The sequence below is a fragment of the Sphaerodactylus townsendi genome, unplaced genomic scaffold, assembly GCF_021028975.2.
Source record: "Sphaerodactylus townsendi isolate TG3544 unplaced genomic scaffold, MPM_Stown_v2.3 scaffold_559, whole genome shotgun sequence".
Lineage (NCBI taxonomy): Eukaryota > Metazoa > Chordata > Lepidosauria > Squamata > Sphaerodactylidae > Sphaerodactylus > Sphaerodactylus townsendi.
In genome coordinates this window covers 2,258-12,789 of record NW_025950758.1, presented here as the reverse complement: position 1 = coordinate 12,789, position 10,532 = coordinate 2,258, and the positions used below count along the sequence as shown (strand labels likewise).

Here is a 10,532-nt window from a genome sequence, read left to right as displayed (position 1 = left end):
ACCCGCGTCTCATCGGAGCCCTGATTTTTGGGAGGCTGCCGCACTGCCTTGCACCCCAGAAGGCAGTGCAGCAGCCTCCCAAAAATCGGGACAATTGAAATAACCTGTGGGATGCGGGACAAGTTGTTTTAAGGCGGGACTGTCCTGCCAAAAGCGGGATGTCTGCTCAGCCTGAGCAAAGTATACAGATACCGTATACAAGCCTTTTCTTTAATAGTTCACCTTTATTTATTTGCCTTTATTGTTTAAATTTATTCACACCGCCCACGCCCGAAGGGCTCTGGGCAGTGTACACAATATGTTAAAACTTACAAGTAAAACCGGAGTAAAAGCTTTTTTTCTTCAATACATCGATCGGAAGTATAAAGATTGACAGATTGATATATCAATCTATTGATAAGGTTAAAAGATAAAAATTAAAGATTATATTAAAAATTAAAGCATGCGTGCATGGCTTTATTACCCACCAACCTGCTTGCAGGGGCAGGCGTGCATTACCAGAGGTGGGATCCAGCAGGTTCTCACCAGTTCCCGAGAAGGTTACTAATTATTTGTGAGTGCCGAGATGGCTCACTAACTGGGTCAACGCTTTTCCGCCTCCACGCATCGCCTCCTGAGTGTCCCCTGCTCTCGAAATCCTACAAGTCTGCATATAGCACCGGCGACTAATAATGTCATTCCTGAACTAAAGCAACCTTCTAGGCACCTCGCAATTCATTGATTCTCAGCTCTTTCGGGTGCATCTTTTATCTCACCCAGTCCCTATCAAAGTGAACCTGTGCTGTTTCACTCACTGTTGTGTTCAGATTTGTGAGTTGGGGCATTTTCTATAATGTGGTAATGATTTAGAAATGATCTGGTGCAAAAACATTTTGGGGGTCGTGGTGGGGTGGCTGCCCATGGGGGGGGGGGCATCCAACTCAGGTTTTGCCCAGGGCTCAGGTTTGCCTAGGTAGGCCTCTGCCCCCTTTGCTGAGGGGGGGCTGGCGAGGGAACCTGTTACTAAAATTTTTGGATCCCACCACTGGGCGTGCATGCTTTAATTTTTGATATAAAGGTGGTGGGTAATAAAGCTGGACATGCCCTGAAACGAAGACTCCCCAGTCAATTATCTTGGAAGTCATAGGAACCTTGCGGTCCATAATCGACCATGAAACTTCTTGCCCCTCCTTTCCCCTCCTTGACCACTGGATGTCTGAGTGGCCTTTCCCCTCCCCAATCAGTTTTTGAATCCACGCAATGTCAGAGCACCTTTTGCCTTCGTGGAACGTAATGCAGGACACTCCAGAACGAGATGTGAGCCCACGAACCCCCTACTTCGGAATCACTGGCTGACCTCGCAGGGACCTTGGGAAGAAAACAGAAACATTGCGAGCGATAGTTGGGAAAGACTTGAGAAGGGCTACAAAAGTAACAGCCGCCCGGGAAGGCCTGGAAAAGAGAGACAGACAGAATGTGCTGCTGCTGAATAATGAATGTCCCTTTCCCAGCTGGGTTGAAGCTACGTGATTGATGGGAAGTGATGCCTTGAAAGGGCACGCCAATTATGGCTTGCTGTGTTTCCAGCGTAGAGGTCTAGCAAAAGGGGAGCTGTTTGTCTCATACCTGTTGCAATTCGAGGGCTGAAAAGCCCGGTCCAGTCGCAGGATGCAACTCCAAGTTTGTACCTGGTGAACTTTCCTCTTTTGCACCTGGGTCAAGGTACCCGGAGGTTTCTTCTCTTTGCATAAGTGCGTCACTATGTGTACATGTAGCTGTGCTTTGGGTAGGCAGGGAGAAAAAGGGTTATCAACTATTTTTTTAAGTGGGGCTCTTGAGCCTTTAACAGGCAAAAATTCAACCAGATGGTTTGGAGAGGGGGAAATGCATCTGTTCTGCTCTCTGCCTCATATGAGAAGAAGAAGAAGAAGAAGAAGAAGAAGAAGAAGAAGAAGAAGAAGAAGAAGAAGAAGAAGAAGAAGAAGAAGAAGAAGAAGAAGAAGAAGAAGAAGACGACGACAAAGACAAAGACAAAGACAAAGACAAAGACAAAGACAAAGACAAAGACAAAGACAAAGACAAAGACAAAGAAAAAGGAGGAGGAGGAGGAGGAGGAGGAGGAGGAGGAGGAGGAGTTTGGATTTATATCCTACCTTTTTCTCCTGTAAGGAAACTCAAGGTGGCTTACAAGCTCCCTTCCCTTCCACTCCTCGCAGCAGACACCTTGTGAGGTCGGTGGGGCTGAGAGTGTTCCAAAGAACTGTGACTAGCTCAAGGTCACCCATCAGGAATGTAGGAGTGCAGAAGCACATCTGGTTCACCAGATAAGCCTCTGCCACTCAGGTGGAAACAGAAGATAAAGCGGTAATCCGCGGTAATATGATCAGCGGAGGTGTATGCATCTGGACCCGCATGTTCTCACAGGCCCCTGGTAGGTTACTAGTATCCCACCACTGGGAAAAAAAGGTGCGTCAGACCCACAGTTAAGCAGTGACCAGGGGAATGAGCAAAACCAAGTTGAGGCTCCAGATTAGCTGACTCCAGACGTCTTCGCTTTTGGCCTTTGAACACTTATCAGTCTTAGTTCCGCACCACGCTGATTATGCCGTCGAAGCCTACAGATGAGCCAAACAGGCGCGTGCCAGCTGCGTTCGTATTCTTGAAGCAGCCCTGGTTGCTTTCGGCTTCCGCCAGTTTTTTCTAGTGACAGGGCGGCAAACGCATGGCCCGTGTACCTTTTCTTCATGGGTAGCCGCGCGCACGGCCGCCTACGCCAGGATCACAAATTTGAACCATTCCCTTTGGCTCCCCTTTCCCTCAAATGAAACAGAAGTACAGTGGCCCCTCTCGGGGTACCGTGAAGAACTTCCGGGCGGTGGTACCCAACGCAGAAGCTGCTACTCAGGGCATAAAGCAACACAAAGTCCAATATTGATGCAGGGTCAGAACCAACAGAAACGAAACTATGCGAGTTGAGACGTCTCAGAAGAGAGTCCACGATTGTCAGTTAGCGCGGACCATTAATTCGTTTCTGTTAATTGTGCTGGTGACCTGTAAATGGTCACCTAATTAGTGAATCCGGGATCTAATCAAGGTAGGCTGTACCGCGGAGGAGCTGTCACAATACGATGCCTTCTGGGGTGCTGCAAACCGACAGTATATCTTCAACATTATCGCTCTGTGTCGCTAACTCATGTTAAAAAAAAATAATTTCCTGGTATAACCAGGTATGGCTATAAAACCTCTAGAGGTAATATTGTGACAGTACTTAATTAGTGCAGCAGCAGGTCTTATACTATTCTGTTGCTGAGTGCTTGTGTTTTAATCCCTGCGACTTGGACTTCTTAAAACTTATTATGCCCGAAAATAGGCACTGAGGCCGTACGAGGCATTCTGGCAGGAGAGCCAGAGAACAAAGAATTGGTTGCTTTTCTGAGGTTTTGGAAAAAAGGCATAGGAAAGGCTTAATGGCTTGTTACCCTTTTAGCTAATGGGGTGCGGCCTCGAGAGAACGCTCGGGCAGTTTCCTTAAGTGTCCGTGGATTTCAGCGAATAGCGTAATAGGCAAATGACCGTTCCAGATGAATTAATCGATCATTTTGCAGCAGAGCTTCCAGCGAAGAGAATAAAGAGTTTGGATTTTATATCCCCTCTCCTGCAGGAGACTCAAAGGGCTTATGCACTCGCCCTTCCCCTGTATAAATAAACACTCCTGTGAGGTGGGTGAGGCTGGAGAGAGCAATCGGTGAAGCTGCGATTCAGCTCCAAGGTCACCCAGTTGAGTGGAGTACAGGCTAATCTGAATTCCCTTCAGATAAGCCTCCACAGTCAGGGTAGAGTTGGACAATCTGAATGAAGATGAAGCGTTCACTTAACCCTCCTACGTATAGGAGGGTGTGAGTACGGACTGCTAATCTGGAGCAACCAGGTTTTGATCAGATCCTACTTTAGGGCAGTGTTTCCAATATTTTCTTGGACATCACGGCACTTTGACCTAACTCTTCATATCTCATGGTACCCCTGCCATCCCCCCCACCTTCCCCTCCCAGTACCCCTGCTTGCCACCCCCACCCCCACCCCCTTCTCCTCCCAGGGTGAAGGGAAGCACTGCGGGAAATGGCTGCTGACCTTGCGGCAGGCTCTGCTTCCTGGGCCAGCTCCATGTCCTTGCTGGCACCAGCGGAAGACACCGCAAAAGTAAGGGGGGCTGGTTGCGTTGCCGCGGTACCCCTGGGACATGCTCACGGCACCCCAGGGTACTACGGAACCCTAGTTGGGAATCACTGCTTTAGGGTGATACAATGGGGTACAGCTACCTGCACTAAGCCACACCTTCAGGCCCAGGGGAAAGGTCACCTGGCAACCCTTTCCTGTCCTGCTTGAAGCAAAAAAACAAAAGATCCCCAAAACGTCTCTGAAGGGCATCCATTTTGGGGAAGCAGTGCCCTGCTCTGCTACCAGTCTGAGGCCCCCTTCTGTGCGCTACTGCACACGCCCCTCCTCTCTGCAATAGCGCGCAGAACTTGAAGCAGTCTAGCAGGAGGTGCACCCAGGCGCAGGTGGCAACCTGCTCATGCCTGCGTGCACTGCTTTCCCACCCAAGTGATCACGCATGCCGTGTCGCCTGCTACAGCCCCGCCCAGGAATGCCCCACCTAGGAATGCCCAGCCACGCCCCCGTCGTGCCCCGCCCAGCCCCATTGGCGCTACGCCGCAGTTTGAATCCCACCACCATGGGAACCTGTTACTAAAATTTTTGGATCCCACCACTGAGCGAGGGGTCCAATTCTCAGAGCTTGTAAGGGTCCCTGGCCCTTGGCCACTGTGGCTTCCATTTTAAAGGTCGGGTCCCATTTGCTGTTTTTGGGCTCGGTCATTCTCTGCTCTTATTTTGAAGAGCCAGATGCCGGCTGCGTTCTTCCTCCATCTCTGGATTTTGGAGTAATCTTTTTAAGCAAGTAACATTGCAGACGGGTCCAGAAACGTTACCTTGATGGAGCAAACTGTACACAATTTTAAACATATAAGCAAAAGGAGTTCCTCGGAGGAAGCGGGGCGGGGGGGCACGATTTGCAACCTCGGTGTGCCACCCACCCCCCAGCTCTCCTGCTGCCGGGTATTACCCAAACTTGCCAGCAGGGGGACCCAAAGTCTTTCCCCTCCACCCTTATTAACGCAGCTCTTCTTCCTTCTGTGCTGCTGGGCATCGCACCGGAGACTTGGCAAAAGGAAGGTTATACCTGGGAGGGGAACACTCAGGGATTTGCACGGCCACCTCCATCTTCGAGTGCAGGAGCAGCAGTGGCGTAGGAGGTTAAGAGCTGGTGTATCTAATCTGGAGGTACCGGGTTTGATTCCCAGCTCTGCCGCCTGAGCTGTGGAGGCTTATCTGGGGAATTCAGATTAGCCTGGGCACTCCCACACTCGCCAGCTGGGTGACCTTGGGCTAGTCACAGCTTCTCGGAGCTCTCTCAGCCCCACCCACCTCACAGGGTGTTTGTTGTGAGGGGGGAAGGGCAAGGAGATTGTCAGTCCCTTTGAGTCTCCTACAGGAGAGAAAGGGGGGATATAAATCCAAACTCTTCTTCTTCTTCTCTTCTTCCTCTCTCCCTCACTATTTCAAAGCTTGCTACAGCCTCAGAGCAGGCGGAAATACAACAGGGCCAGCTCTCAGCACCACCGCTTGGTGTTAAAATCTTGCCCTTCCAGCAACAGGTAATGAGGAGAGAAACACAGACTAGGATTGTCACATCTGGGTAGGGGAATACCTGGGCTTTTTGGTGGGGTGGAGCTGGAGAGATGAGGGGCCTCAGGAGGGTATAACTATAATGCCACACAACCCACTCTCCAAAGGAGCCGTTTTCTCCAAGGGAATTGTTCTATGGCACCTGGAAATCAGAATTCCGGGTAATCTCCAGGCCCTACCTGGAGGTTGGTGACCCTAAATTCTGGCAGAAAAGTCACCTGGTCGTTTCATTAGCATCTGCATAAGCAGAACCGCATGGAAAGGGAGGCAGTTCGTACCCAGATGAAGTGCTAAAGATCCCCATATCTATTGTCGAAGGCTTTCATGGCCAGAATCACTGGGGTGTTAGGTGGAAGCTCGGCTGTAAGGAAGTCGTAAACGGCAGCATTCTCTCCCAACGTTTCTCGCTCTGCATTCGTGGCTGGCATCTTCAGAGGATCTGTGGCTGGTACTCCTTTCAGAGGATCAGGAAGGCTGGCATCTTCAGATGAAGATCCCTCGGCGCAGCTCTACAGATAGCAGGCGAAACGTCAGGAGAGAATGCTGCGTGCTAGAACACGGCCAGACAGCCCGGAAACCTCACAGCATCCCCATATCTGTAGGGCAGCACCTGGGAACAGGATATGTTCAGGTGTGCACTCATAATCACCATTTTATGTCTGCTGTTAAATGCAGTCCCCCCACACACACTGTCTTCTAAACCCCCCAACAGCCTTGTACAGCAGGATTATCCTGGCCATATGGCAGAAGGGGGCGATGGCTGAGGGGCGGTAACTTCCTTAACGGCGCCCCACAACTCTGTGGCGAAGATTTGAAACTAGCACCTCCTGAATCATCCTTTGTTTTCTTGATTGCTTTGCCATGATGAAGGAACTGGTCCATCACAATCTTGCCCCGGATTTCTAACTCCTATGTTCCAGAGAACTGAGAAGGGACAAAAAGAAAAAACCACACCCACAACCCCCCCAAACATATCCCCATTAGGAATTTTTCCCTTTTATAAACCCAGTTCTCCAAATACGGGAGAGCCAGTGTGGTTTAGTGGTGAAGAGCAGGTGGATTACAATCTGGAGAACCGGGTTTGATTCCCTCACCTTCCACCTGAGCTGTATGAGGCCATCTAGATAACTAGATTATTCAGTGCACTCCAACACATTCCTGCTAGGTGCACCTTTGGCTAGTCAAGGTTCTTTTTCGGAGTTCAGCTCCCACCTCACAGGGTGTTTTCTGTTGTTTGGGGAGAGACACTGAAACGGGTGGGCCAGATGTGTTTCCGCACTCCTACATTCCTGCTGGGTGACCTTGGGCCAGTCACAGTCCTCTCAGAACTCTCTCAGCCCCGCCTGCCTCACAAGGTGCCTGTTGTGGGGAGAGGAAGGGAAAAAGAGTTCGCCAGCAGCCTTGAGAGAAAGATGGGGTATAAATCCAAACTCCTCCTCCTCCTCCTCCTCTTCTTCTTCTTCCTCTTCCTCCTCCTCCTCTTCTTCTTCCTCCTCCTCCTCCTCCTCTTCTTCTTCCTCCTCCTCCTCCTCTTCTTCTTCCTCCTCTTCTTCTTCTTCTTCCTCTTCTTCCTCTTCCTCCTCCTCCTCCTCTTCTTCTTCTTCTTCCTCTTCCTCCTCCTCCTCTTCTTCTTCTTCTTCCTCTTCCTCCTCCTCCTCTTCTTCTTCTTCTTCCTCTTCCTCTTCCTCTTCCTCCTCCTCCTCTTCTTCTTCTTCTTCTTCTTTCTCTTCCTCCTCCTCCTCTTCTTCTTCCTCTTCTTCCTCTTCTTCCTCTTCTTCCTCTTCTTCCTCTTCTTCCTCTTCCTCTTCCTCTTCCTCTTCTTCCTCTTCCTCTTCCTCTTCCTCTTCCTCTTCCTCTTCCTCTTCTTCTTCTTCTTCTTCTTCTTCTTTCTTCTGCTACTGCCTCCTTTTTAGACCATCCCTGCCGCTGGGCTCGTAACAGAATCCAGATGAGGAGAAACTGGGTGGGTGCAGTTTTTCCCCAACCCCCACTTTATTGCCGAGCCAGGAAACAGCTTCACAGGCTACTTTTCTTGTTGCCCAGGGAGCTTGGTCCAGGGATGCTTGGGCAGGCCTCTTGTGCCAGGGGAAAGCACTCCTGTTCGCAGACCAGACTGGCACTGCCCGCCCTCCATCTCCAGTGCCAAGTGCAGGACAGCCGGCTGACTGTGTCAAATGTATAACACCACAGCACAAGTTCTGTGGAGGTCAGCCGGTCTGTGTCAAATGTATAACACCAAAGCACAAGTTCTGTGGTTTGAGCTGGGAGCTCTGCCTATGTAGACAGAGGCGGGGGGGGGGGGAGGGAGTTAGCTGGGCCCGGCCTCCCTCTTCCCCATCCTGAGTGCGAGAGCGTGGGAGTGAAAGAGGGTGGGCGGCCTGCCACCCATTGGCCTGCCCGAGCTCCTCCCCGCCTCTCTGCTGGCGTTGAAAGCGGCTTTCTCTCTCTCTCCGGCTCATGACAGCTCAGAGAATCCTCCACATGAAGAAGCAAGTGGACACACACTTCCCTCTTGAGAGAAAGCCCGACTCCCGGAGAAGGAAGGACCCGGCACCCTAAGCCTGGCACTGCCCCAGTGTGGCACTGGCCATCCTCACCGCTGGCGGAACGGCACCCCGGAGGGAACCTGAGCCACCTGCTGTTTCCTCTCTCTCGCCTTTCCAACCTCATAAAGACTGGTATCGGAGCCAGGCGTCCTGACGCCCTTTCACACACACACACACACACCCTTTCCCCCACCCCACCCCACGCCCACCACACACACAGCAGAGGTTTACCCCGGAGGCTTGGCTGCTGACCCACTTTCCACTCCGGCTCCAAGCTGCCAGACCTCAGTACTGCCCACAACCGTGCTTCTTGACTGGCGACCCATCCTCCAAAACCGGCCACCGGCCCTGGACGAAAATCCTGGATCTATCCCTCCGTAACTCTTCTGGCTTTAACCCCCCGGGGCTCTTTTGGCCCCTGAGCTCTTGGCCCCCAGCCCCTTCCCAAAGGACGCTGAGACCTTGCAAATGAGTCCCCCGACCTCTCTGACCCTCAGAGCATCCTCCGACCCCGAGCCTCCCAGCGGCAACTGCAGCGGCATCACCTTCTTGCGGGAAGATGGCGACCCGGTGGTGAGCTCGCTGATGTTCGCGGCCGGCGTGGTCGGCAACGTGGCGGCCCTGGCCATCCTGGGGGTCCACCGGAAGGAGCTGCGCACCAAGACCTCCGCCTTCTGCATCCTGGTGACCGGCCTGGCCCTCACGGACCTCCTGGGCACCTGCGTCCTCAGCCCCGTGGTCTTTGTGGCCTACTCGCGCAACGCCACGCTGCTGGGGATGGTGGACGGCAAGAGCTGGCTGTGCAACCTCTTTGCCTTCACCATGATGTTCTTCAGCCTGGCCGCCATGATGATTCTGTGCACCATGGCGGTGGAGCGGTGCCTGGCCATCAGCTACCCCTACTTCTACTCGCAGCACAACATACGGCGCTGGACGAAGTTGGCCCTGCTCGCCATCTACGCCTTCAGCACCTTCTTCTGCGCCTTGCCCTTCCTGAAGGTGGGGAAGTACAAGCAGTACTGCCCGGGCACCTGGTGCTTCGTCCACATGGACAAGCGCTATGACGTGGCCTTCTCCCTGTCCTACGCCACCTTCATGGCCCTCCTCATCCTCGCCATCTTCGTCTGCAATGCCCTGGTGAGCATCAGCCTGTGCCAGATGTACCTCAAGCAGAAGGCCCGCAGGCGGGGCTCCATCAACGTGGCCCAGCGCCGGCGCAAGAGCTGGTTCAGCCACGGGGAAGAGGAAGTGGACCACCTGGTCTTGCTGGCGCTCATGACGGTCATCTTTGTCATCTGCTCCTTGCCTCTCACGGTAAGCCACGGGCTGCTGGTGGTCAGACGTGCCTTTCTAGGAGAAGCTGTGGTCTTTTCAGGGGTGGGGGGGGCAGACCCTCCACAAAGGAGGAAGCTATTGATTATATTAAATTATTTGGGGATGGCGAGCCGTAGCCAGCTTATAGTGACCCGGTAGAGCATAGATGTCAAACTTGCGGCCCTCCAGATGTTATGGACTACAGTTCCCATCATCCCCTGCCAGCATCACGATGGGAATGGGAACTGTGGTCCATAACATCTGGAGGGCCGCGAGTTTGACACCTGTGCGGTAGAGGGTAGAGTTTTCAAGGCAGAGTGGTTTGCTATTACCCCGCCTCTGTGTAGCAACCGTGGACTTCCTTGGTGGTTTCCCATCCAAGTACTAACCTGATGAAACCAGGCTAGCCTGAGCCATCCTGGTAAAGGCAGAGATATTCAGAGGTGGTTTGCCATTGCCTTCCTCTGCATAGTGACCCTGGACTTCCTTGGTGTTCTCCCAGCCAAGTACTCACCAGGGCTGACCCAGCTTAGCTTCTGAGCTCTGGTGAGATTGGGTCAGCCTGGGGCGAACCTATGGCCCTCCAGATGTTCATGGACTACAATTCCCATGGGGATTGTTGTCCATGAACATCTGGAGGGCCATAGGTTCGCCACCATTGGCCGTCCAGGCAAGGGCTTTCCTCTTGGCTTAACACCATGGTTGCTCTCCTACTCACATGACACATTGGCAAAGAGACTTCACTCCCCCCCACCTCCCAAACAGAAGACGCCAGCCACGCTTGCTTCAGAGTAGCCCTTTAAGAACATAAGAACATAAGAACAAGCCAGCTGGATCAGACCAGAGTCCATCTAGTCCAGCCCTCTGCTACTCGCAGTGGCCCACCAGGTGCCTTTGGGAGCTCAAATGCAGGAGGTGAAAGCAGTGGCCTTCTGCTGCTGCTGCTCC

The 10,532-nt window shown here is 52.5% G+C and overlaps 1 protein-coding gene across 1 annotated transcript; it reads left to right on the top strand.

The window, feature by feature from the left end:
* Nucleotides 1–8,213: 8,213 nt before the first annotated feature.
* On the top strand, nt 8,214–9,584 carry PTGIR (prostaglandin I2 receptor; the record flags this gene model as incomplete). Its single annotated transcript, XM_048483077.1, has 1 exon — nt 8,214–9,584. A coding segment is annotated over exon 1 (846 nt), but the record flags the coding sequence as incomplete, so codon positions are not given.
* Between the last annotated feature and the right edge of the window lie 948 nt (nt 9,585–10,532).